This window comes from Belonocnema kinseyi, chromosome 7 (assembly GCF_010883055.1).
Source record: "Belonocnema kinseyi isolate 2016_QV_RU_SX_M_011 chromosome 7, B_treatae_v1, whole genome shotgun sequence".
Taxonomy (NCBI): Eukaryota; Metazoa; Arthropoda; class Insecta; order Hymenoptera; family Cynipidae; genus Belonocnema; species Belonocnema kinseyi.
In genome coordinates, this window is record NC_046663.1 from 46,871,872 (window position 1) to 46,895,962 (window position 24,091).

A 24,091-nucleotide genomic window follows, 5' to 3' on the forward strand; every position below is an offset into this window, starting at 1 on the left:
TGCCCCCCCCCCTTTTTTACAAAATACTTATTTTTCCACGCGTTTTCAAGAAGCTTCCCCTTCAGGGTCATGATTTCAATTTTTCCGGTCAATTAAAAGTAGCAAATTCATACTTGCCGCTAAATGCAGGCATTCATTTTAATTCATGTCGTTCATTCTAAACACCCTTGAACACAAAAGAGCCAAAAATTGTAAAATAAATGAATTTTCACGCAAATACTTAAATTTACGACTAAAAAATTCTATTTTTTAACAAAAAATGGAATAGTTAAACTTTTAAGTAAAAAGTTAATTTTCAACAAAAAAAATGGGAATTTCACGAAAATAGTTTAATTTTCAAAAAAAAAAAATTCGTTTTCACTAAAACAGGTAAATTGTGAACCGAAACTTAAATGATTCAATTTCAAGTTAAAAAATTAATATTCAACCAAACAGATAAATTTTCAACTAAAACTATAGAATATTCAATTGGAAAAAGTTAATTTTTTAGTTCAAAAAATTACTTCCCACAAAAAACCTATCTATCAACAGATCAAAAAAACAAACTAAATTTCCAAAAAAGAGTCAAATTTTCAAACAATGTGATGATTTTTTAACTTACATTGTAAATATTAAACTGAAATAGTTTAATTTTAAACAAGAAAGATGAATTTTCAAATAAAAATTAAATAATTAAATTTTTCGAAAACATTAATGTTCAACCAAAGAGATAAATATTGCTATCCAAAATTATGGAATATTCAACTAGAATACCAGTTACATTTTTAGTTTAAACAACAAAATAATTTTCAACCAAAAAAGAAAGAAATTTTCTACAAAATAGTTACATTTTCGGCAAACAATTTCTATTCATCCAAAGAAAAAACTAGTTTTCAATCAAATAGCTCATATTTTAACAAAAGAAATGAATTTGTATTTAAAATAATGAATCTTCAATAAAAAAAATTAATTTTCAACAAAAGAAAAACTTTCAACCAAGTAATTTTATTTCTAACATAACAGATGAACTCTTAACTAAAATTATAAGTATTTAACTGAAATACTTGAATTATTAAACCAGAAGAATGTTCGAAGGAATTAATAATTTTCAATCAAACTGACGAATTTTCAACTAAAATGATAAATCTTCAACCGGAATATTTGAATTTTATACCAAAAAGTTGAATTTTCCACTGGAATAGTTAAATTTTTAGATAAAGAAATTTATTTTCAAGCACTTAATTACATTTTCCATCAGAATTGAAATTTTAATTAAAATGATCAATCTTTAAAAAAATTTGAATAAAATAGTTTAACTTTTAAGCAAGTAGTTGAATTTTTATCTAAAAAAAATGAATTCGCAACGTACAATTTAACAAAATTATCTATTATAATTTAGAAATATTTTTTCTTTGAAAAACACTATAGTATTGTAAAATTCATTTTTTGTTATTGTTAAGAAACGATTTTTTCAATTTAATTTTTCATTTTTCAGCCTTCTATTTGTCACCTAATCCGATTATAATGCTTCAGGTATATGTTTTATGTTAATTGGGATCTAAATTTTAAGCCCATGGTCTTACAAGATTTTGACAGAAGTCGATTTTCGTCGACATGTATTTCGAAAAAATTAACTTTTTTCAATAATTATGTTTATTGAGATTTCTAGAGCTTCATCAACTCTCGAGTGCACTTTCTCATTTTTCTTCTTCTTCAGAATAAGATTTTTGAGAAGTGTTTTCCTCTCTCCTGAAAAAATTTGTCCCTGAAAAATCAACTATTTTGTTAGAAAGACATTTAAAAAATTCAACTGTTTCAAACTTCGAAAATTTTGTTGAAAATTTAGCTATTTGGATCATAATGCAACTATTTTGTTGTAAGTTTAATTCTTTGGTTGAAAATTCAACTATTTTTGTTAAAAAGTCATCTTTTTGGTTGAAATTTAAACTACCTTTTAAAAAATTCGTTCTTTTTTCGCTTGAAAATTTAACTGTTTTACAGATAATTCATAGTTTTTAATTGAAAATTCAACTAATTCATAACAAAATAAGCTTCTTTGTGGAAAATTCATATTTTTTGGTAAAAAATTCACCTACTTGGTTGAAAATTAATTCTTTGACTGAAAATTCAATTACTTAATAGGAAACTGATCTGTTTAGGTTACACAAACAACTATTCTGGTTGAAAATTTAACTATTTTTTTTTTAATTCAACCATTTAATCGAAAATTCATCTTTTTATGTTAAAAAGTTAGTTATTTTTGTTGCAAATTCGACTGTTTTAAATTATTTGTTTCAAACTTTACCTTTATTATTAAAAATTTATCATTTTTGTTCTAAAACTCCACAGTTTTTTGGAAAAATCGTCTTTTTGCCTTAAAAATTGAATAGTTTGGTAGAAAACTTAACTACTTATTTTAAAATTAACTTTTTTATTGAAAATTCATAATTTCGGGTTGAAAATTCGACTGCTTAGTTGACAGTTGAACTACTTCCTTAAAAACTATTTTTTGGTTAAGATTCATCAGTCTAGTTGGAAATTCATTTTTTTCGCTTTCAAAATTCAATTAATTGTTTGAAAATTTGTTTTTTCGATTACACATTCAAGTTTTTGGTGAAAAATCAACTATTTAGTTGAAAATTAACTTTTCGTTCAAAATTTATGTTGAAAATTAATCTTTCTCAGTTGAAAATTCGTCTGTTTGGTAAAAATACGATCTTGTTTAAAAAGTCAACTATTTTGTTGAAAATTTATTTATTGTGTTGAAAATTCAATGTAATTCGATAAGGGATTTTAGAAATTTAAAGCGTTTTAAATCAACTTAAATGTTACTCACATTAATTTTATTTAAAAAAATGGATTCCTCCTATTATTTCCCTATTTTCATGAAAACTCAATATTTCCCCCCTGTTTTAAAGCTATCCTTTCTTTGTTATAACGGATAGAATACAGCTATAATAAAATTTATCCAATTACGGGCCGTTCATAAATTATGTCAGATTTTTTTAACAGATCCTTGGGTCACACATACATCATCAACCACTCTTGCGTGGGTGGATATGTGGTTTCTTTTTTTTTCTTTACGTAACGTTTTCTTTAAAATTCAGAACCAGATTCAGAATCAATGTTAATGGAACATCTCGATTTAATAGAATACCTTAAGGAAAAAAATACTTTCAAATCTATAGCACACGCATTTATTATCTTTGAAGGATAATGATAGATTGTGCTAAGTGTTTATTTTAATCAATAACATTTTTTTCGGCGTATAAATAGGATGAGTCCAAAAAATGACAGAAATCGAAATTGACACTGTCTGGAAAAAAGGGTAGGACGCTGAAAAGTATAATTAATTTAACATGGGTTGATGAACGGCTTCAGCTTACGCGTTTGCAAAATGTGTTTTAAAAAATGCTTGTTTTCACCGTTTTAATATTTTCGTCTTTAAGGTCTACAGGAATGGAGAAAGGATTTCGCAGGTGTTTGAGACTTTAAAACTGTTAATATTCATTACATTTTTATAAGTCCGGCAAAACATAAATTTTAATAGAATAACTTTGAGAAAAACTCAGATTTGTGGTTTTTTTAAATTAATTTTTTTATCTGACTTTAAGAGATATTTATAACATATGAGGGCTGTTTCCTAATAAATAAATAAACTAGGAAAACAAGAAAAAAATATGTTTATAGGCCAGCTAGAAAAAGGGAGACAGCAAATTTTAAAAAATAATTATTTTATTTTTTTACCATTTCTTTAGTTCAATTTTTACCAATAAAAAGCCCTCCGCCCGGTTTAAAGTTCAAATATTTTAACATAAAATTAACTTGGCTTGGTTAATGCTTCAGTTATTTTGCTGTAAATTAATCTTTTTTGGTTGAATTCAACTATTTTAGCAGAAAACTCAACTCGTTGATGGAAAAATAACGAATTTTTTTTCATATGCAATTTTTTTTTTTTGTAAAATGTTGCTTTTCGTTGGGAAATTCAACTCGTTTGATAATAAAAATTCTGAAGAGGGTTCAGCTATTTTTTTAAAATTTGCCTTTTCTGGTGGAAAGTATAACGGCTTGTTAGAAAGTTTATCTACTTTATTGAAAATTCAGTTGATTGGTTAAAGATTCATAATTTTAGTCGAAAATTCGTCTCTCGTTGAAACTTGAAATAGTTTCTTTCAAATTCGTTTTCTTTTTAGGCAGGAAAATTCAAATACTTTGTTAGAAATTTTAACTATTTGGTTGAAAATTAATATTTTCGGTATGAAAAATCAATCATTTGTTTGAAAATCCACGTATTTTGTTAAAAATGTAACTATTTCTGTAAAAAGTCCAAATTAGCTCAAAAATTACCTTTTCTGTCGGCAGTTTAACTCTATGGTAGAAAATTAATCTTTTTGTTTAAAATTGTTTTAAAAAATCCAATTATTTGGTTGAAAATTAACTTTTTAGTTGAAAATTAATATTGTCGGTATGAAAATTCAACCATTTGGTTGAAACTTCATGTACTTCGTTAAAAATGTAACTATTTCGGTAAAAAGTCCAAATTTGGTTGAGAAGTAACTTTTTTGTTGAAAATTCGTTCTTTTGGCTTGAAAATTCATTTTTTTCCAGCCAAAAAAATTGCATATTTTTTGGGTAAAAATACAAATGTTTAGATATAGAATGTGAATCAAAAATCTTACTTTAACTAATGCCTATTTTTACATTCTCATTCATGAGAGTGTAATGTATTCGTCTAAATTTTCGATCGGATCTTTACATTTCGGCACTCACAGAATCCGAAAATCATTCAATTTTACCGGTGTCTGCCTGTATGTATCTATGGTTACCTGAATGCTGTAGCCACGCTAACTTTTGAAGGATTTGTCCAATCAAGTCAGCCTTTGATACACTTTTTAAGGTTCCCAAAATGAAGCATAAGTTCGTTAATCAGATATTTTCAACCAAAATAAAAAAATTTAGAGCATTTTCAAAATAAACAATTTTTTTTTTTCAAATTTAAAAATTTTCTTCAAAGTTTCTTATTGACGAGTAGAAGACTGGCAAATTATCCAAACAAAATGGTCAATTTCAATGGAAATTAAGAAAAGTTATATACTTTTGAAAATTTTGCAGATATTGTTGATGTAAGTTGTTGGCTTTAGGGTCAGGTGAATTGAAACTAATTAAGTTGTTTCAAACTTTTCGGCACACAATGGTGGCCCTCATCAGTGAGTTTTATTAAATCTGTGAAAAGTACACAATATCTTGTAGGCACGCAGTTTTACAATTGGAAGCATTATTTTTTTATTAATATCTTAGTTGTGAACTAATACAAATTAAAAATGTATTAATTGTTTAATTTAAATTTTGTTTAATTTTATTTAGAACTATTGATAAATGTTCAGAAAAATAGAAAACAATATTTATCGAAAAGATGAGGAAATTTAATTTAAATTCATCACTGGGTATTAAATATATTTAGAAACTATGTCAGTTAAATTTTTTGATTAGACAAAAATTCAAAAAGTTTGAGCTCTGTCAAAATTTGAATAAAAAAGAAAGACTTGCAAATTATCCTAATGAGATTTTTTAATTCGATAAACTTCAAAAAGTTAAATGCATTTCCACATTTTTAATATTTTCAAAGAAAGCAAACAACATTTTTTTAATAGGTTAAGAAATATCAATCCATAAGTTTAAAACGTTGTTTTTAGTAGATTTTAACAAGATTTTAATGTTTAAATCACAGTTTTCGATTTAATTTATAGTATTTACGATACTTAAAAAAATGTAGTTAAAGTATACGCATTCAACGTATGAAAATGAGCGCGAAGCACCAGAGCGTATCCGCGCGCTCAAACCTGGCGCGAAGCGCCGCGCGCGCAACGAGACTGTGCCCGCGCGGCGGGCATATTATTTTAAATTAAGTTTTTATAAATTATCACCTTAGTCTTTTAAGATTTTAATTATAAAATTAAGGAAGTGAAAAAAACTAAAAAAAAAAAGTAACTTACCCGTTACTGGTCCCTAAGCCATATAGAATTTAAAAATAAACCTCTACAATAAACCTCTAAAATTCCCTGAGCCATACACATTTTTTATATGAAATTTTTGCACCCGTAAAATTCGTGCAAGTGTGTGCGGTTTCTTATTACAGTATCAGAGAAGTGGAGCTTAATTAGAAGAAGCACTTGAGTGCTCGTAGATACATGATAAAACAAGCTAGGACCTCATCTTCAGAGGCGAATGACTCATGTGACGGCGGCCGTCGGGGCGCCTACCCTCCGAATATTGATTTACTTGGTAGCACGACCAAGGGGCGCGTGTCGGTCCTTGTCCTCTGCCAAATGTTTTTAAAGCAGGGAACTGGGCAAGTTCCGTCCAATTACAATGATTACCAGAAAAGTTCTGAATTTCATTTCTATTCTTGACAAGCTATGTTTAACTATATCGATTTTCTTGATATGCAATTCATGTGTTATATATAAACAAGAAACTTGTCTGAATTGTTAATTTAATTCGAACTACCCAGGGAAAAAAGATGGATTGAATTGTAATTATTTGAATTTGAGAATTTAAACTATTTGTTGAATTTTCAGCCTAACCGATTTTCTCCCAAAAATACGAATTTTCAACAAAATACTTAATTTTTCAATAACATAGTTAAATTTTGAACCTATTAGTTTCATTTTAAACATAAAAAAATTAATTTTATTACAAACAGACGAATTTTTAATCAAATAGATTAAATTTCTCATAATGACGAATATTCATTAAAATAATTACATTTTCCACAAAATAGTTCAATTTTTAACCTACTAGTTGACCTTTGAACCTACAAAGATGAATTTTAAAACCAAAAAGACGAATTTTTAACCAAATAGATTACTTTTCTCCCAAGACGATTTTTCAAACAAAATTGCTGAATTTTAATCCTACAAAGATGAAATTTAAACCGAAATGAGGAATTTTTAACAAAATAGATTCATTTTCTCCCACAAAAGGCGAATTTTCAACAAATAGATTACTTTTCTCCAAAAAAGACGAATTTTCAATGTAAATAATTCAATTTTCAACAAAATTATTGAATTCTGAACCTAATAGTGGAATTTTGAAGGTATAAAGAATCATTTTCTTCCAAACAGATGAATTTTCAACCAAATAGATTAATTTTATCCCAAAGAAGACGAAAATTCAACAAAATATTTGAATTTTTAACAAAATAGTTTAATTTTCAACCTACAAACATGAATTTTAAAACCAAAAAGACGAATTTTTAATCAAATAGAATACTTTTTCCCCAAGACGATTTTTCATCCAAAATTGCTGAAGTTTAAACAAATTAGTTGAATTTTGAACCTCTAGAGATGAACTTAAAGACAAAAAAAAAAGAATTTTCAACCAAATGGATTCATTTTTTTCTAAATAGTCGAATTTTCTAGAAAATAATTATAATTTCGACAAAATTGAACCTACAAAGTAGGCTTTTAAAACCAAAGAGAAGAATCATCATCAAAAAAATACAAACTTTCAAGAAAAATGAGTGAGTGTATACTATATACACGTACCGAAAAAATCTGGCTATTTGTACCGAAATTCTAATAAACGTAGTAACCGACAAAAAAGGATTCAATTTTTAACAAAATAGTTGAACTTTTAAACTATTTATTTATTTTTGAACCTACAAAGATGAAGAATTATAAAACCAAAAATTTAATATTAAACCTACAAAGAGGAATTTTGAAACAAAAAAAGAATTACTTTTTCCCAAAAAAATACCAATTTCCACCAAAAGAATTAAATTTTCATCAAAATAGTTGAATTTTTAATCTATTAGTTGAATTTTCAACATATTAGTTGATTCTTGAGTCTCCAATAATGAATTATAAAACAAAAAAAGAATTTTCATCCAAAAGGATTAGTTTTTTCCCAAAAAATATACAATTTCAACAAAATAATTAAATAATCAACAAAATAATTTAATTTGTAACCTATTCATTGAATTTTAAACCTAAAACGATACATTTAAAACCAAACATTCGAAATTTTAAACCACAAATATCAATTTTAGAACAAAAAGAAGAAAATTCCAACCAAAAGATTAATTTTCTCCAAAAAAGACGAATTTTAAACAAATTAGTTGAATTTTGAACATCTAGAGATGAATTTTAAGAAGAAAAAAAGAATTTTCAACCAAATGGATTCATTTTTTTAGAGACGAATTTTCTACAAAATAATTATAATTTCAACGAAATTGAACCTACAAAGTAGACTTTTAAACCCAAGGAGACGAATTTTCACACAAAAAAAAAACAAATTTTCAACAAAAATGATTGACTGTCTACCCGTACCGAAAAAATTTAGCTATTTGTACCGAAATTTTGGTACACGTAGCAACAGCCAAAAGAAATTCAATTTTCAACAAAATAGTTGAACTTTCAAGCTATTGGTTGATCTTTCAACTTACAAAGATGAATTATAAAAGCAAAATTGAATATTAAACCTACAAATAGGAATTTCAAAACAAAAAAAGAATTTTCATCCAAAAAGATTACTTTTTCCTCCAAAAATACCAATTTCCATCAAAATAATTAAATTTTCAACAAAATAGTTGAATTTTTAATCTATTAGTTCCATTTTCAACATATTAGTTGATTTTGAGCCTATATAAAGATGAATTTTAAAACCAAACACAGGATTGTTGAACCTGCAAAAATGAATTTTAAAACAAAACAAAAAAAGAATTTTCATCCAAAAAGATTAGTTTTTTCCACAAAAAATATCAATTTCAACAAAATAATTTAATTTGTAACCTATTCAGTGGATTTTAAACCTACAAAGATGAATTATAGAACCAAAAAGACAAGTTAAAAAAATATTTTCTCTCGAACAAGACCAATTTTCAACATGACTATTAAAATATAAACAAAATAATTAAATGTTACAGTTTTTCCAAGAGAAATTGAACTTCTGTAAAAAGATCCGTCTTTTTTTATCTACAGAGAAGCTTCATTTTATTTTACTAAAAATTAACATAAGAGTTCAGTACTTGGTGTTGTCCTTATTAATAAATTACCTTTTCCGTGGGAAAGCACAGGTATGCAGAAACGAGGGATGCGTGTGCATTTTACTCCCAAGTGCGGATAAGTACGGTCGTACGTTATGTAGTGCATTATATATATATACCTATATGGTATACTACTTACACTAGAGAAGATGCCATTCAAAAAGGTCACTCACCGCTCTTTGCCAAGGCCGTCTTGGAAGTGTCACATTTTCAAGTACGTTTTATCCACGTATATCTGGCACTTATTTCACTAAAATAACTACAGGTATCACTAAAACTATCAGTGATTTTGGTTAAAAAACCGGAGAGCATCGGCGCAGACTTAGTTTATCTCAGCGTTCAACTACTGTCTTGCGGCAGTGTAGAGTGTAGACTGAAGGAACTGGTACCAAACTATACTGAATTGTACACTATACCAAATTGTACCTTGTACACAAACGAGTTTCTTCCAGTTCCATGTTTCATTTCATTATCCATTGCTCTACTGTATTGATAGTGAGTAAGAGTTTATATCAACTTTACGTCAAAATACACAGATAGCGCTGCGTTGTTTTTCCAGCCTAAGGCGGGAAAATTTTAAATATTTACAATTCTTTAAAATTGCCAGATTATTATTTTTTATTGACAAAATATGACTCTCCACGTATGTAATAATCTGATAACGTACTTTTAAGATTTTCTTTGACAATTAGAAAATGTAAAAAATACATTTTCAAGATATTTCCCGGTGAACTGTTTATGAAGGTAGAATTAAATTCGACTATTTGAATTTGATTCGAATTTTCTATAAGCATCAATTTAACGCTTTTTTGGACATATCTGTCACATAAGTGTATTGAATTATTTTGTTTTTATATCAATACTTTATTTTTTTAATTCAAGAGTAAGAAAAATGTGACATTTATGTTCGTGATTAAATTTAGCATAAATGGTTAACTTTTGCTAGTTCTATTTATTTTCAGAGGTTTTCCATATTTTTCAAGATAAATTCCGAAAAGAAAGAAAAACAGGAAAATCTGGAATTTACAGAGTATTTAGATCAGTTCTTGCTCAAATCATCCAGTAAGATTGACTTTTGTCCCAGGATTTTTGTTCTAATATTACTATTTGATTAAATTTATAAGATTTTGGCTAATGGTAAAAAGCGGTACCGTATGATACCACGCGTTTGTTCTCTTTTAAATTAGTTAAGTCAGTTCAGTTTTGATTATTTAGTTGAACTATTAGTCATTTAAGTAATAAGTTGAATTAGTAAATGAGCTAATTAGTTTAATTTACTTAAAGTAATATAGCTGAAACATCGAGACATCCGAGACGGAAAAAAAATTTCCGCAGCTGAAGGGTTAATTCTTGGTTAAAAATTTTATTCTTAGGTTGATGATTCCAATAACAATATTTTGTCCAGTTTTAGTTTTTCTTTTCTTTACCATTTCTATTTATTTATTTGAATTCTGTTTTCTCTCTTCATTTTATTTTATATTTATTTTATATATCTATATTTATTCTAAAGAAGCTGCGAAATGGGTTAATCTTACTGAAAAATCCTTTACAGTATTCAGTTCATAGTTATGTTTTTAATCTTATTGTATTTTATTTTTTTTATTTCTTGGTTAAGATTTTGAATCTTAGAATTTGTAACTTCTGGAATTTTCGAAGATTTTTTTTATTCCTGAAAAAATCAATTTATTTTTAATCTTTTCAGATGAATAATCTTAAAAATATTAAAGTTTGAAAAGTTTTTTAAATCCGATTTAAAAATTTTTTAAACTTATTGTTGAAGATTTCTCCTTTTATTCTCTTTTTAAACATTTTTATTTTCATTTCATATCTTTTCAGATTAATCTTGAAAATATTTATTTTTGAAAAATGTGGAATCTTATAAAAAAAAAATTTTCGGGCAGGGGAAGTCAGGGAGGGGAAAGAGGAGAGGGGAAGCGTGGGTAATTTTCCTTCCTCATTTCCCAACGGACGGACGGACATCCGACCGTAACCATACGAGTTTCAGTCCAGGGCAAGAATACCCTAAAAAATGTTAAATACAAAATTAAAAGGTATATTATTATTATATTATTGAATAATTAATATTATTTTTTATTCATAACATTTTAAAACTATTTTTTAATTTAAAATCGAACTACTTAGTTGACAGATGACAGCGCAGCTTCTTCATTAAAAATTCATTTTTTAGGTTTATGATTCATTAAAGATATTTTATTATATTATTTAATAAATAACTTTATTTCTTATTTTTTAACATTTTAAACTTTTTTAAAGTTATTTTTTCTATTCGAAATTCAACTACTTAATTTAAAATTGAACTATTTTGTGGAAAATTCATTTATTCAGTTGATGATTTATTAAAATGTATTTGATTATATTATAAAATAATTAATATTATTTCTCTTTTTTTTAATTTTCACTTAAATTTTGTTTCTCCAATTCAACTACTTAGTTGAAAGTGAAAAATGGCATTGGAGATAATATTTTGTTAAAAATTATTCTTTCTCGGTGGAAAATTAAACTTTTTGGTTAAAGTCTTATTTTTTTGGCTACAAATTTATTTCTAGAACTTAAATATAAAGTATTCCATTTTTTGTTGTAAAGTCGTATTTTTTATTTGATTCAACAGTTGTTCATCGAAAATTAAAATATTTGTTGGTGGAAAGTTCAACTATTACACTTTTTGATGAGAGTTTTTTTTATCAAAGATTTATCAGTTTGGTTGAAAATGTAATTATTCGTTAAAATTTTCTCGGTTCTATTCTGTACACAAATGGTACACCCGGGCGGAAATTTAAGTCGGGGGTTGGTCATTCTACGGCCGGAGAACCCGGCTTTAAGCCGGGAGCTGGCCGGGAAGTCCGACTTTAAGTCAGGCTGTGGCCGAGGTTTCTGGTCGGAATACGACCAGCATCGTCACGCTGCGCTGGCCAGCGTTCGGCCATGGAGCATGACCGGGAGCTGGCCGGGGAGCCCGACCGTAGCCCGGATAAGATCAATTGGTGCTTCACTAGATATAAATGATTCGGGTTTCAACTGTATAAAGAGCATCTGTCACTGAATTAGGGGATCAATTTGATTATTTTTTACTGTAGAATTGGAGCATATTAATATATGAATTTCCACACGCCCAGTACACAGACAACATTAACTATTTTCACGTAGTCGTTGAGAGACAAAAAAGGTATTTAAAGAATAAATATTAAATGATTGCGAGTATTTTGACTTTAAATGTTAATAGTCCTGTTTAGAGTAAATACATATATTACATTTTTAAACATTATGTTACAAATAAAATTTTAACGCTTCGGAGTATCGAACCTACATATCTATATCTAAATCGTCATAAGGTACAGTGCAGAAAAGTTAAAGTACCAAATTTTAAGTTCTCTTTTTCTAATTATTTATTATTATGCAGCGTTATGTAAATATAAAATACACGAACTTTTAACAGAAATATGAATACAATACTTTCTAAATAAATATTTTAAATCGATTACAATTTGTCGTCGCGTGAAATTTTGTTTTTTCCCGTTGTAGACTATTTTACAACTTTTTGCATTGACAGGAAATGTAATTTTTTATGAACATTTAAAAATTTTAGCGACGAAACTCAGAAATTTAATCGTGAATGTTAAAAATTACTTATTGATAACATTTTATTAACTTTCGTGTAAGGTTTGGTTTTTAGGTATTTTATACCATTTTACAACGTTTAAGATTGATATAAAATGTAATTTTTTTCTGAAAATTTGCAATTTTTCATAAAGATGGAACTTGGAATTTTTTTCTTAAAAAAAAACAGTTCGAATTTCAAAAAAGTGTCATCAAATTTTTGTCACAAAACGCATTGTTTGTAAGTCTGAACTCATGGAACCTTAAAATTAGTGGTATCAAAAAGACATTCACCCCATATGTTTCCACGCGTGGAACAGCCATGCGGGTATACGCATCCATTTCTTAATGAAATCAGAAAAAGTAATGAAGTTATAAACAAAGTTTGACAATTTTATTATTCCCAATCAGCGCCCGGCCAGCTACCGTCTGAGCATTCGATCATAAGATTTGTCCGATCAGAGCCCAGTTAGCCCCCGACTGGGGTTTTGACATACATTTCGCCTAGTGAGTATCTGACCAGCGCACGGCTAGGCTCTTAAGAAACAAAACATAGCCCAGCCAGCCCCCGACCAGAAACCTTGTTGTACTAAGGCTAACCGGCTATTTCCACACGGGCAATTGAAACTCAATTCTAAATTATGTTTATGAGTTTAGCAATAATCCTTCCATCTTCGAGTTTTTCAAATTACCCACTATTTTTTCCAGTATAAGAACTAGAATTATCCTTTGTTTAAAAAAAAAATTACGCCTACTTTATTATTCATGAATGAATCCACTTTCTTCACTTACACCGTACTTTTAATATTTTTTTAACATTCAATAAACATCAAAAATACATTTTCAAGGTATTTCGGGATGAAATATTCATCTTTTCAGAAAACCATTCTGCTAATTGAATTTTATTCAATTTTTCCCATAATGAATTTCAAAGTTATTCATTTTGTTGAAAATTTCCTCTTTATTGGTTGAAAGTTGATGTATTTTGCTGTAAACTTGTCTTTTGAGATATAAAACTAACCTTAATTCTTAACTGAAAATTCAATTATTGGGTTAAAAGTTAAACTACACTATGTTAAAAATTCATATTTTTTTTAATTCATCTCTCTGAGTGAAAATTCAACTATTTCGTTGATTTTTTCGAATAGAAAATACATTTTTTCGACTAAAAATTGAAGTATTCTGTTTTTGGTGGAAAATTGATCGCTCTTCGTTGAAGATTCGCTTATTAAATTTGTCATTGAAAATTTATCTTTTTTTGTTGAAATTTGAACTGTTTGTTTAAACATTGATTTTATTGATTGATAATTCAATTATTTTGTTGAAATATTTTTTTAATTTTATTTTTCCACGGTTGGTTGCAAATTAATCGTTTTTATTAAAAAAACTTAAGACTTTGGTTAAAAACTCATCTCTTCAGTTGAAGATTACTCTCTTTGTAGATTTAACTATTTTGTTGGAAATTAGTTGCTTTTTGTTTGGTTTGAAAACTCATGTATTTTGATGTAAACTTGTCACTTCAGGTAGAAAACTAATCTTCTTGATTTAAAATTCAATTGCGTGGTTGAAAGTTAAACTGCTTTTTCAAAAAAATATTTTATGTTTCGAAAACTCATATCTTTGGGTGAAAATGGACCTATTTTGTTGAATTTCTTTCGGTAGAAAATTAATTTTTTAAACTAAAAATTTGCCAATTCAATTTTTTAAATGAAAATTCACCTTTTTTTAATGAAAGTCAAACTTTTTTGTTAAACATTCATTTTATTGTTTGATAATTCGACTATTTTGTTGAAAATTATTTTTTTTCATGAAATACTGCCATTCTCAATGAAAACATTTCGACTTTTTAAATTAATATCTTTAGATAGAATTTTTTAACTAAGGGGTTGATTTTTGATGTGTTTAATATACGCTAGAGACATAACACTTTTTTGCAGAACTTACCCGTTGAAAAGACGACTCTGTGAATTGCGTATCTGTCATTTGCAGATTCACAAAGTTAAAACTGAATCGGTTTGCGACTATGCGGAGCTCGCGCTAACGCTTAGGTTTAAATAGACATGGGTATCATTTCAGTTTTCTTATACAAATATATTAATTTTGGTATACAAAGTAAATAAGTTTAACAGTGTATAAATGAAGCACATCACTGACATTTTTCTGCTTATATTCCTGGATTTGATCAACTTTCAGTATATATAAGTATAATATAATATAATTATTATTACGTTTACTTTCTCGAAACCTTGCAAGCTTCAAAATTAGACAATATGTATTTTTAAATAAAGCTGCTTCATGAACGTATGGAGACAAGTTTGGGAAGGCTGTATAAATGAGGTATTAGTTGTCCTGTAAATGTAATAATAGTATGTCAGTTGCAGAGAATTTCATGTAATTTTATTACGTGCTGCAGAACGGCCTGCTTTTCTTTATTTGATACCTAAAAGTCGAAATGTCAAAGCAGATTAAAATGCAACTAATACCAGATTGTATGGAGAAGTTGAAATTTTGCCACGTCTGAAAATTGCATTCATACGAACTTTTTGTATGCTTTGGGGATCACACTATTTTTAATGGAACATACAGTCCTTCTTGCAGCGATGGCGACATACCCAATTGGATGCAACCTCGTGGAATGTCTTTTGCACACCGTTTTTTCGGTTTTATACGAACCAAAGAGAACTGACCATCTGAAACCAATGTTCTCAGCAAGGAAGATAAACTACCTAATCCTCCTACTTTAATTCCAAATTATGCTGAACTACGTTTCGGAAACGAATGGTATCGAGTTAGAAGTTTCGATAAGTACATTCCCCAGTTTGATCATGACGTAAGAATCCTAATTACCCATTCAATAACACCTTTTCCGTCCTTGTACCAAGAGATTGTATTTATTTTGGACGATTAGAAAGAATTGTTTATTTTGCGTTGCCACTTGGCCCTGGGACACGCGCTTGGACACACGAGGCACATCACAAACGTGTATTTCAACGATGTGAATAAATAAACGGATCATTCAACAATATTAAAGCCCTTTTTTCTTGAAGACTATCTACAAAGTATGGTTAAGTAAAGCAAAGCTGAGTAATAGCTGGAAAATCCCTTTTTTCATGCAACTCTTCGAAAAAGGGTTTCCTCGGTGGTGGTTGCTGCTTTTAGGATGTTCCTTTTATGGTTTGTTAGAGTTAAGCAATAGCTCGTTGATAATGTCTTGTTATTTTTAAATTTGCAAAATAAAAAATGTATGCAACTTTTTACGACCATATGGAAAAAGATTGATTGAGGTCTCAAGCATGAAATTGTTCAGTTTTGAAATTCTTCAAGAATTATTCAAATTTTAGATGAACTTATTCTGTTTTTGGTACTTCACAATACTAAATTGCTTTAAAACTGTTAAAATATTGAATAATTTTTGTAAACAGTGCCAATTTTAAACCCCATAGACTAGAACGTGTTCCAATTAGATAGAGCTTCTAACTAATGATAACATGTAAATTATTATTTTGATCTTAAAATTGATAGATTTCAAATATTTCAATGTTTTGTTTTAAATTATTCTAAATCTGATGAGCTCTGTTTCAGGTGTGCTGTTGTGTTTTATCGAATTTCGGGGTTTTTCTGTGCAGTCATTTTTGACATGAACAAAGCAAGGACTAATAATAGATTAGGTGTTTGAATAATTATTAAGAAATCATGGAGAAGTTGATAAACTTAAGTAGCTCGTAACCCTGCATTTCCAATCCAAAAAGGCGAATTCAACAGAAAACATTAAAATTTTCAAACAAAATATTGATTTTCTATGAAAAGATACATATATAATCAACTATTTGAACCCCTTGAAATCTTGAAAATGCCTTGAGGCATATTTTGAAGATCTTTAAAAAGTTTCAACGGATTTGAAAAGATTTTAAAGGATTTAAAATATCTAATGCAGTTTTAATTTTTTAATTTAAAAAGATTACAAAAGATTGATGATATTTTAGGGGGTTTCTAAAGATTTCAAAGTATTTTATAATATTTTAGTGGATTTAAAAAAATGTATACATAAGCACAATTAAGGGATTTCAAAGAATTGGAGATTTTTTATACTAGTTATTTACAATGATTCTAAGGACTTTTTAATTGATTTCAGTAATTTAATGGGATTTAAAAGGATTTGAAAAATTTTATGGAATTTTCAAAAATTCCAAAGAATCTCGAAATGCTTCAAAATGTTTCAAGGTATTTTAAAATAATCCAAAGGATTTGAAATATTTTGGACTTTATTTTAAATTTCAATTAATTTTTCATATTTTTTAATAACTTGAAGGGATTCCAGAGGATTTTAAAGATAGGAGGGTATTTTTAAACATTGCAAGGAATTTTCAAAAACTCTAAAAAATTTCAGGGGATTTCAAAAGGGCTAAAGAATAAAAGTAAATACATGGCACTAAACTTTATTTTTTTGGTAACATAGAACATTATTCTTTATTTTCTACAAGCAATTCAATTCAATTATAAAATCCATAAAAAATGAGTGATTATTGTATTATTTAATTAAATGGCTGTTTCAAAATCAAAAATAATATCCGAATGCACTTGTTATCAAAAATCGGGAAGACTGAAAAATCCCGAAAAATAACATTCTCGACACTGTAAAATTCCCGAATTGGAAAATCCCCGAATAATAAAATTCCCGCATAATGAAATTCCCGATGAATAACAATTTATAATAATTTATAATATTCCCGAACTGGAAAATTCCCGAACAAACAATATAAACAATTTAAAAAAATGGTTTTTTTAATCAATATTATTTGTTTATTAAAAATACCATAATAATAATAATCAAATATTTTTATCAAATAAAATGATATTTTATGCTTAAATTTTCTAAAGTTATCGTTTGAATTTAAAATAACTATATAATTGGAAACAATTTTCATTCAAAAATATATTTTTCGAGTATTTTCTAAATCGGAAGTTTTACAATTCGGGTTTTTTTATTATTTGGGAATTTACCAGTACGGGAATTTTATTATTCGGTATTTTTCAGATTCAGTAACATCATAATCTTTTCGAGAATTTATTATATAATATAATATAATATAATATAATATTAATAATTAATAAAAAAATATCAATAATTATTACTTGGTCCTCGGCGTGCAGTCATCTTGCCAACTGACGTCACAGCGTGAAATACCTAATGTTTTGAATCACGTGCTTCGATATTTATTTGTTTAAATTGTGTTTTTGACAGTTTTTTTATTATTCTTATAATAAATCAGCATTAATTGTGTAATTATCAATTAAAGGAAGTCATACTATACATAAGTTATACATTAGGACTAGAGTTTAGGATGCAATTGATATAACGGCTGTCATGGTCATCATTTCAATGATTTAAGAGGATATTTACCATAGAAATTAAGAAGTATATAAAAGAATTTTTTCAGGAAATTTAGCATTTTTTTACAATTTTATATACTTTTTGGCAAAGCAGCAATAATTCCTCATCATACTGAAATCTTTTTTTTTCATTCCAGCGAAATGTATTGATATACATAAACAATGAAGAAACATACTTCGGTTAAAAAGGAATATACGAATTGTGCTAAACCGATTGTTTGTCCCTGTCCAAATGATCGTAAGTTCTCAGTTTTAACCAAAAATGTTTATCATTGCAGAGAAATAGATTTAGACTACACTCTGTCGAAATTGCAAGAACTTATAAATGATTCTTTCGCCTGCAATGACGGCGATAGAATCTGCAATCTTCTGTACGACTTTCTTCATGAGACTGCAGATAGAGGATTCGTATCCTTTAAAACTTATGATTTCAGTATATTATAAAAATCAGTATTTGATAATCAGTGCCGGTTTACTCATCAAACAACGAAATTTAGAATAATCTGCAGAAGTCAATTATTGACGAATTTTTGATTAAATTTGTTTAAACTATTTATTTAATTGTAAGGTTATTTAAATATAATTATCCTAAGAAGCTTGAGAAAATTAATTTTCAACCAGTTGTATTTTTTACTATAAAAAATGAATTGTTGTACGAACTAATAAAATAGCAGTACCATATACTGCTAACTAAATAGTTTGCTCAACTAACCATTTTTCCAATGAAGTTTTTTTTCGAAATAAAAACTTATTAAAAATTTTCCCAGGATTCTTAACAAAAAATTTTATTCTCTTGAAACCTTTCAAAATTCTTCAAAATCTTTTTTTAAATCTTTCAAGTTTTAAATTATTTTCCATTTTTTTTTAAATATCTACAACTTCTAAACACCTTTCAAAATAACTCAAAGTTTTCCTAAAATTTGTTTAAATCCCGCAAAATTAAAAAGAAGCTTACTTAACATTTCAAAGTTTCTTTTTCGATAGCTACCTTAAAACTTAAAATTAATCTTCAAAATAAAATTTAATTCATTAAAAATATTCTCAGAAATTGTATTATGATTATCACTCAATTATGGGTAACCGATACCGAAATATTTTTTTTCACTATAAAATAAGATGTTATCAAATTTTTACCGGATTTAATTTTTCTTACCTCTTTAAAAGTGTGAGAAAATTTATAAATTGTGGTGAGGGAGCAAAATTTTAAGGAGATAATTATTTACCAATATTAAAAAATCATTTACAATTCAAATTTTCTCTTTCATCAATAATGTTTAGAAACATTATTATATAAACAAGTGATTTCAGTTGACTTTTATTGCCAATATTGTTATCACGCTGCATCACTAATTCACGCAAAATTAAGAGAGAAAATTATTTCTTTTTGCCTTTAACCGTGCATAGAAGAAATTTTTTTATATAAAATTTACTTATAAAATAAACAAGTAATATCAAATAAAACTTTTTCTTAAATCTGCACTGATTCCATTATACTAATTCCTTAACCATTATTACAAATCAAAATTTCTTACGAGGCCTGTCTGGAAAGCATTCCACCTTGTGACTAGCTGACGCAGTTGCCTAAACGCCTGTCCATGTACGCGTCACATTTCAGGATGACGGTACGCACCAAACAAAGAGTTTGCATTAAATTCTGAAAAAAATTTTGGCCGTTTATGTTCGGGAACCATAGTTATGATTCGGAAAGTCTACGATGATGAGGCTATAAGTGATATTCAAATTAAGGAATATTTTAGGCGATTTGAAAGATGTCTTATTTTAGTGGAAAGTGACCCTCGCTCTAGTAGACCCGCAGTGACCATAATACCTCAAAATTCGGAACAAGTGTCAGTGTTAATGATCCCGAAAACAATGGTTTAGGAAATTTGAAGTCGCGAAACGGCCTGATTTGTGAAAAATTGTGACTATAAGGTATATCACCACGACAACGCGCCTACTCATTCTTAGGAGCTTCTTCAGCAATTTCTGCTGAAACCGTCTCCATTGATCAGAATTAACTCTTACACCTGGTACACCATAAGGTCGGATAATTTACGGACAGACCTCTTATATCACTTTTCATAGAAATATTTCACTTTCCTGAACATACTATGCAGTATATAAAACATCTAGCAGCAGTTATGGATATTCTGGAATTTTTATCTTTGAAAGCTAAAAGTGTAAAACAATATCAAATTCATTTAGACAGAATGCTTGAATTATGCAACCAGCCTCTTGTACTAGAAAAAACGTCTGAAATTCTTTCATGCGCTGATGTTATTGAACAATATTTCACCGTCTTAGGTTACCTTCTAGCAATTTTGCCTTCGACAGCAGAAGTTTTACAAGTTTATAGAGCAGTTGGTTGTTTGTTAATTCAATCAAAACATGTTGAAGGTTCAACAATACCTCTTGAAATTTGTCATCGGGCTATGGAAAGATCTCAACTGCCAATCATTTTAGCTAAATTAGTCCAGGTGTCATCTTTCGATATATATGAAAGAGTTTTGCATCTTATTTTCATTCTTGTTTCCGTATCGTCCATATGTTGTGAGTTCTACTTGAGAAATATTTAGAATATTGAATTTAATGTTATTATTCAATTACCAAATGAATTACTAATTTAATTACTCAAGGTATAACATTCTTACAAGCCGGAATTCTTGATCATCTTCTAGTCAGAATTGATCCATCTTATGGGCCTCAGTTTGAATCTGTCCCACCAGACGAAAATACAAATTTGCATCTCGATAAAGAGGATTATTATGACGTTATCATTTTGACGACAAATATAATGTGGGGTCTGGTAAAAGCTGCTCTACCCCTTGGGAAACAGAAAGAATTAGACAAGTTACCTCCACCTAGTCGAAGTGCAATGTGGTATTTTTCTACTTGTTACTTACCACTGAAAAAACGATATTCTAATTTCAAGAATTTCTCACTAAGTTGAAGAATATCTGCAACTTAAATATGCGCCAAGAATATATTCATAATGTAAGAAGGAGGCTTCCTTACCTTAAGAATAATTATTCTTGTCTATATGATAAAAATGTATAGTCAATCATAGACTATAAAGGTTATGTCTCGGTGTAATTGCGCGACATAAATACATAGTTAATAAGTGTACATAGTACTTTGAGAAATCTTGAACTGAAAAGTAAATAAATTATGAACATCAAAACCAGAAGTATACTGTTCAATTGAGTGAGTCGAAAAATGTATAGGATACAAACTATTTTTTTCAATTGAAAATTATATTGTACTAAGCAAATTTTGACAGATTTTGAGGAAAGATATTTAATTATTTGTATGTTGTACTTACCACTTTTACTTAACACAAAACACTCAATGCCAAATATTACAAAAAATTAATGAATTGATTTAGAAGAACTGTCATGGAACATTAAAAGAAACTATTGAACAGAGCAAGGCGTAGTTTCCTTAGCGCATTTCTTCTTCCCCACTGATATGCTCATTTTAAGAATATTTTCTACCTTTGGTTAGAAGATACTCTTAAAGTAAGAATTTCGCTTACATCATTAAGAATATTACTAAAAGTATGCCTGTTACAATATAAAACTCTTAATATTAGAATATAGTTTTTTCGGTGATGTTATCTCTTAGGGGCCTTCCATAAAATACGTTACCAATTTTGGGCTGTTTTCCTATTATTATTGCTATTTATTTTCACTTTAAATTTCTAAGCTGTCAATTCGAAATATATTTTATTTTCTACAAAACAAGATTAATTTCTAACTAAACAGTAGCATTAACGACTAAAGATTTGGACTCTTCAGCACTTTTCTAATATAAAAGATGAATTTTTAATCCGAAATATATAATTAAGAAAGTAGTTGATTTTTCCAGAAACCAATGAATTGTTTAACAAAATAGTCGAAATTTTTACCAATAGTTGAATTTTCCACCTACAAAGATGAATTTTTAACAACAAATGTTGAATTCGATGAATTAAAAAATATAAAAATTTCAGACATTTAAATTAGATTATAACCAAACTTAAAATCCTATTTAACATCCATTAATCAAGTTAATGTGCAGAATCCCTGAAAACAAAATCAAGAATACAACGACCAAATTTGGACAACAATCGTAAAATGTCCTTATTATAATTTGAAAAAAAGAAAAAAATTTTCATAAAAAAGAAAGAAAAAAAATTCTTTTTTTGTCAAAAAATAAAAACGAATGAATACAAATAAAAAGGGAACCAACCAAATCCCGTTCCTTCGCTTTTTTATTTATTTATTATTATTATCAAATCACAATAAAAAAAAACATTTGTTGAGGAAAATTTTGATCTTTTTTCAAATTACAATAGGAACATTTTATGGTAGTTGTCCAAATTTGAGCGATGGATTGTTGATTTTGTTTTCAGGAAGTGTCCACACTTAAAATATATATGAATTTTCCACCAAATAGTTGAATTTTCAATTTCTAGAGGTTACATTTTTAAACAAAAATAAAGTACTTAGGTTTTCAGATCAAAAAATGCATTTTTAATGAAACTTCTTTTTCAACCAAGGAGGTGTACCGTTAGAAAAATGAGTTTTTAAGGATGTAATTCAACTTTCATCCAACTAGTTGCATTTTGAACCAAAAAAGATTAATTTTTAACTAAGTGAATGAACTTTCTATCAAAATATTTGATTTTTTGCTATTAATAGGAATTTAAAAAAAAGTTAATTTTCAACAAAGTGATGAATCTTCAACAATCTTCAACAAAAAAAAATCGGTTCAATTTGTACAACTTTAAACCAAGTAGTTGACTCATCAACCAAATAGGATGAATACTTTAAATAAATAAACTAAATCCTCTCAATTTTTAGGCATTGAGTTGAATTTCGAACTAAAAAACATACATTTTTAACAAAAAATGGAATAATTAAATATGAAGTAAAAAAATCATTTTCAGCCACAAATGAAACGGATTTTCAACAAAATAGTTAAATTTGCGTTCAAAGGCATTAAACATTAACAAAAACAAAAATAAATGTTAAGAAATTAGTCCAACTTTTAACCAAATAGTTGAATTTTTTACCAGAAATGTGAATATTTATCAAAATACTTTCATTTACCAACCGAAATGAATTTCAAACTAATACAGTGAAACTCTGAGACTGGGCCGGTTTTGAGCCTGGAGTAGTAGTAAATTTTTTTGGCCAATTTATTACTTAATGTAATATACATGTGCACGCCCACTTATTTTAAAGAAATAAAGTAACGTAAAAAATGTTAACCTTTAACTACACAATGAAGTCTGTAACACAGTGCGAAGTCTGAAATATGAAAGTGATTTAAAAACTTGTTAAGTTATTATTAAACTGTATCGTTGTAGAGCAATATTTCGCAAAATTCGAAAACTTTATTAATCACCTTCCCCTGTTACCAACCGTAGTTTTTGGCGCTACGTCCTCCCCCTCAAATTGGTAACGCAGTTTATGGACTTTCTGAAGAAAAGTTGAATTAAAATTGAATAATGATACCTACAAAATTTAAATAACAGGAGTTTACGATGTGCTTTTAGAAGAGAGATATTTCGCAGCCAACGGAGTAGCAAAAGTTTGATGATGCGAAATGACCTCGCAGCTTTGATTTTAGCTGGAATCGTTGCTCTTCCTTCCTGGAAACTTATTAGATCTGGTTTGACTGATGACATTGCTGTACTTGTGGTTGCGACCGAAATTGGTTCAGAAGATACCTGGTTATCAAATGTAAAGTTTGGTACTTCAAACGAAAACTTGCTGTTCAAAAAGATACTACTTCTAATAGTTGCTCATCTCGCGCAGTCCGAAGCTGCAGTACAAGTAAATATACTGGTAGCAATTACTAGGCAGTCTGATAAGTACCTGAAAATTCGAAGAGATGGCATTAGTATTCACTAATGTGAACCATTTTCGTCGAACTTGATCCTTCAAATGACGCCTGTCCAAACTTCAGCCGTTTATATTTACGCATTTACAAGTTACAGCACTGAGAAGCGACTAACCTCCGAGTTTTTTTTAATATGGAAAAATCTGAGTTTCGAGTTTTGATCAAACACTA

At 28.0% G+C, this 24,091-nt stretch overlaps 2 protein-coding genes across 3 annotated transcripts in view; one reads left to right on the forward strand and one right to left on the reverse strand.

The window, feature by feature from the left end:
- LOC117176245 (protocadherin-like wing polarity protein stan) overlaps window positions 1-9,364 on the reverse strand; it is a 77,618-nt gene extending 68,254 nt beyond the window's left edge. For both annotated transcript variants that reach the window (XM_033366394.1, XM_033366393.1), the window contains exon 1: window positions 9,199-9,364. The gene's annotated coding sequence lies outside the window, so the exon portion shown is untranslated. The remainder of the gene's footprint in view (window positions 1-9,198) is intronic.
- Window positions 9,365-18,134: 8,770 nt separating this feature from the next.
- LOC117176437 (cilia- and flagella-associated protein 69-like) overlaps window positions 18,135-24,091 on the forward strand; it is a 21,356-nt gene continuing 15,399 nt past the window's right edge. The window contains exons 1-4 of the mRNA XM_033366677.1: window positions 18,135-18,439; window positions 20,149-20,581; window positions 20,668-20,911; window positions 23,553-23,853. Of these exons, the coding sequence (XP_033222568.1) occupies window positions 18,194-18,439; window positions 20,149-20,581; window positions 20,668-20,911; window positions 23,553-23,853 (1,224 nt within the window). The 5' untranslated portion in view covers window positions 18,135-18,193. The remainder of the gene's footprint in view (window positions 18,440-20,148; window positions 20,582-20,667; window positions 20,912-23,552; window positions 23,854-24,091) is intronic.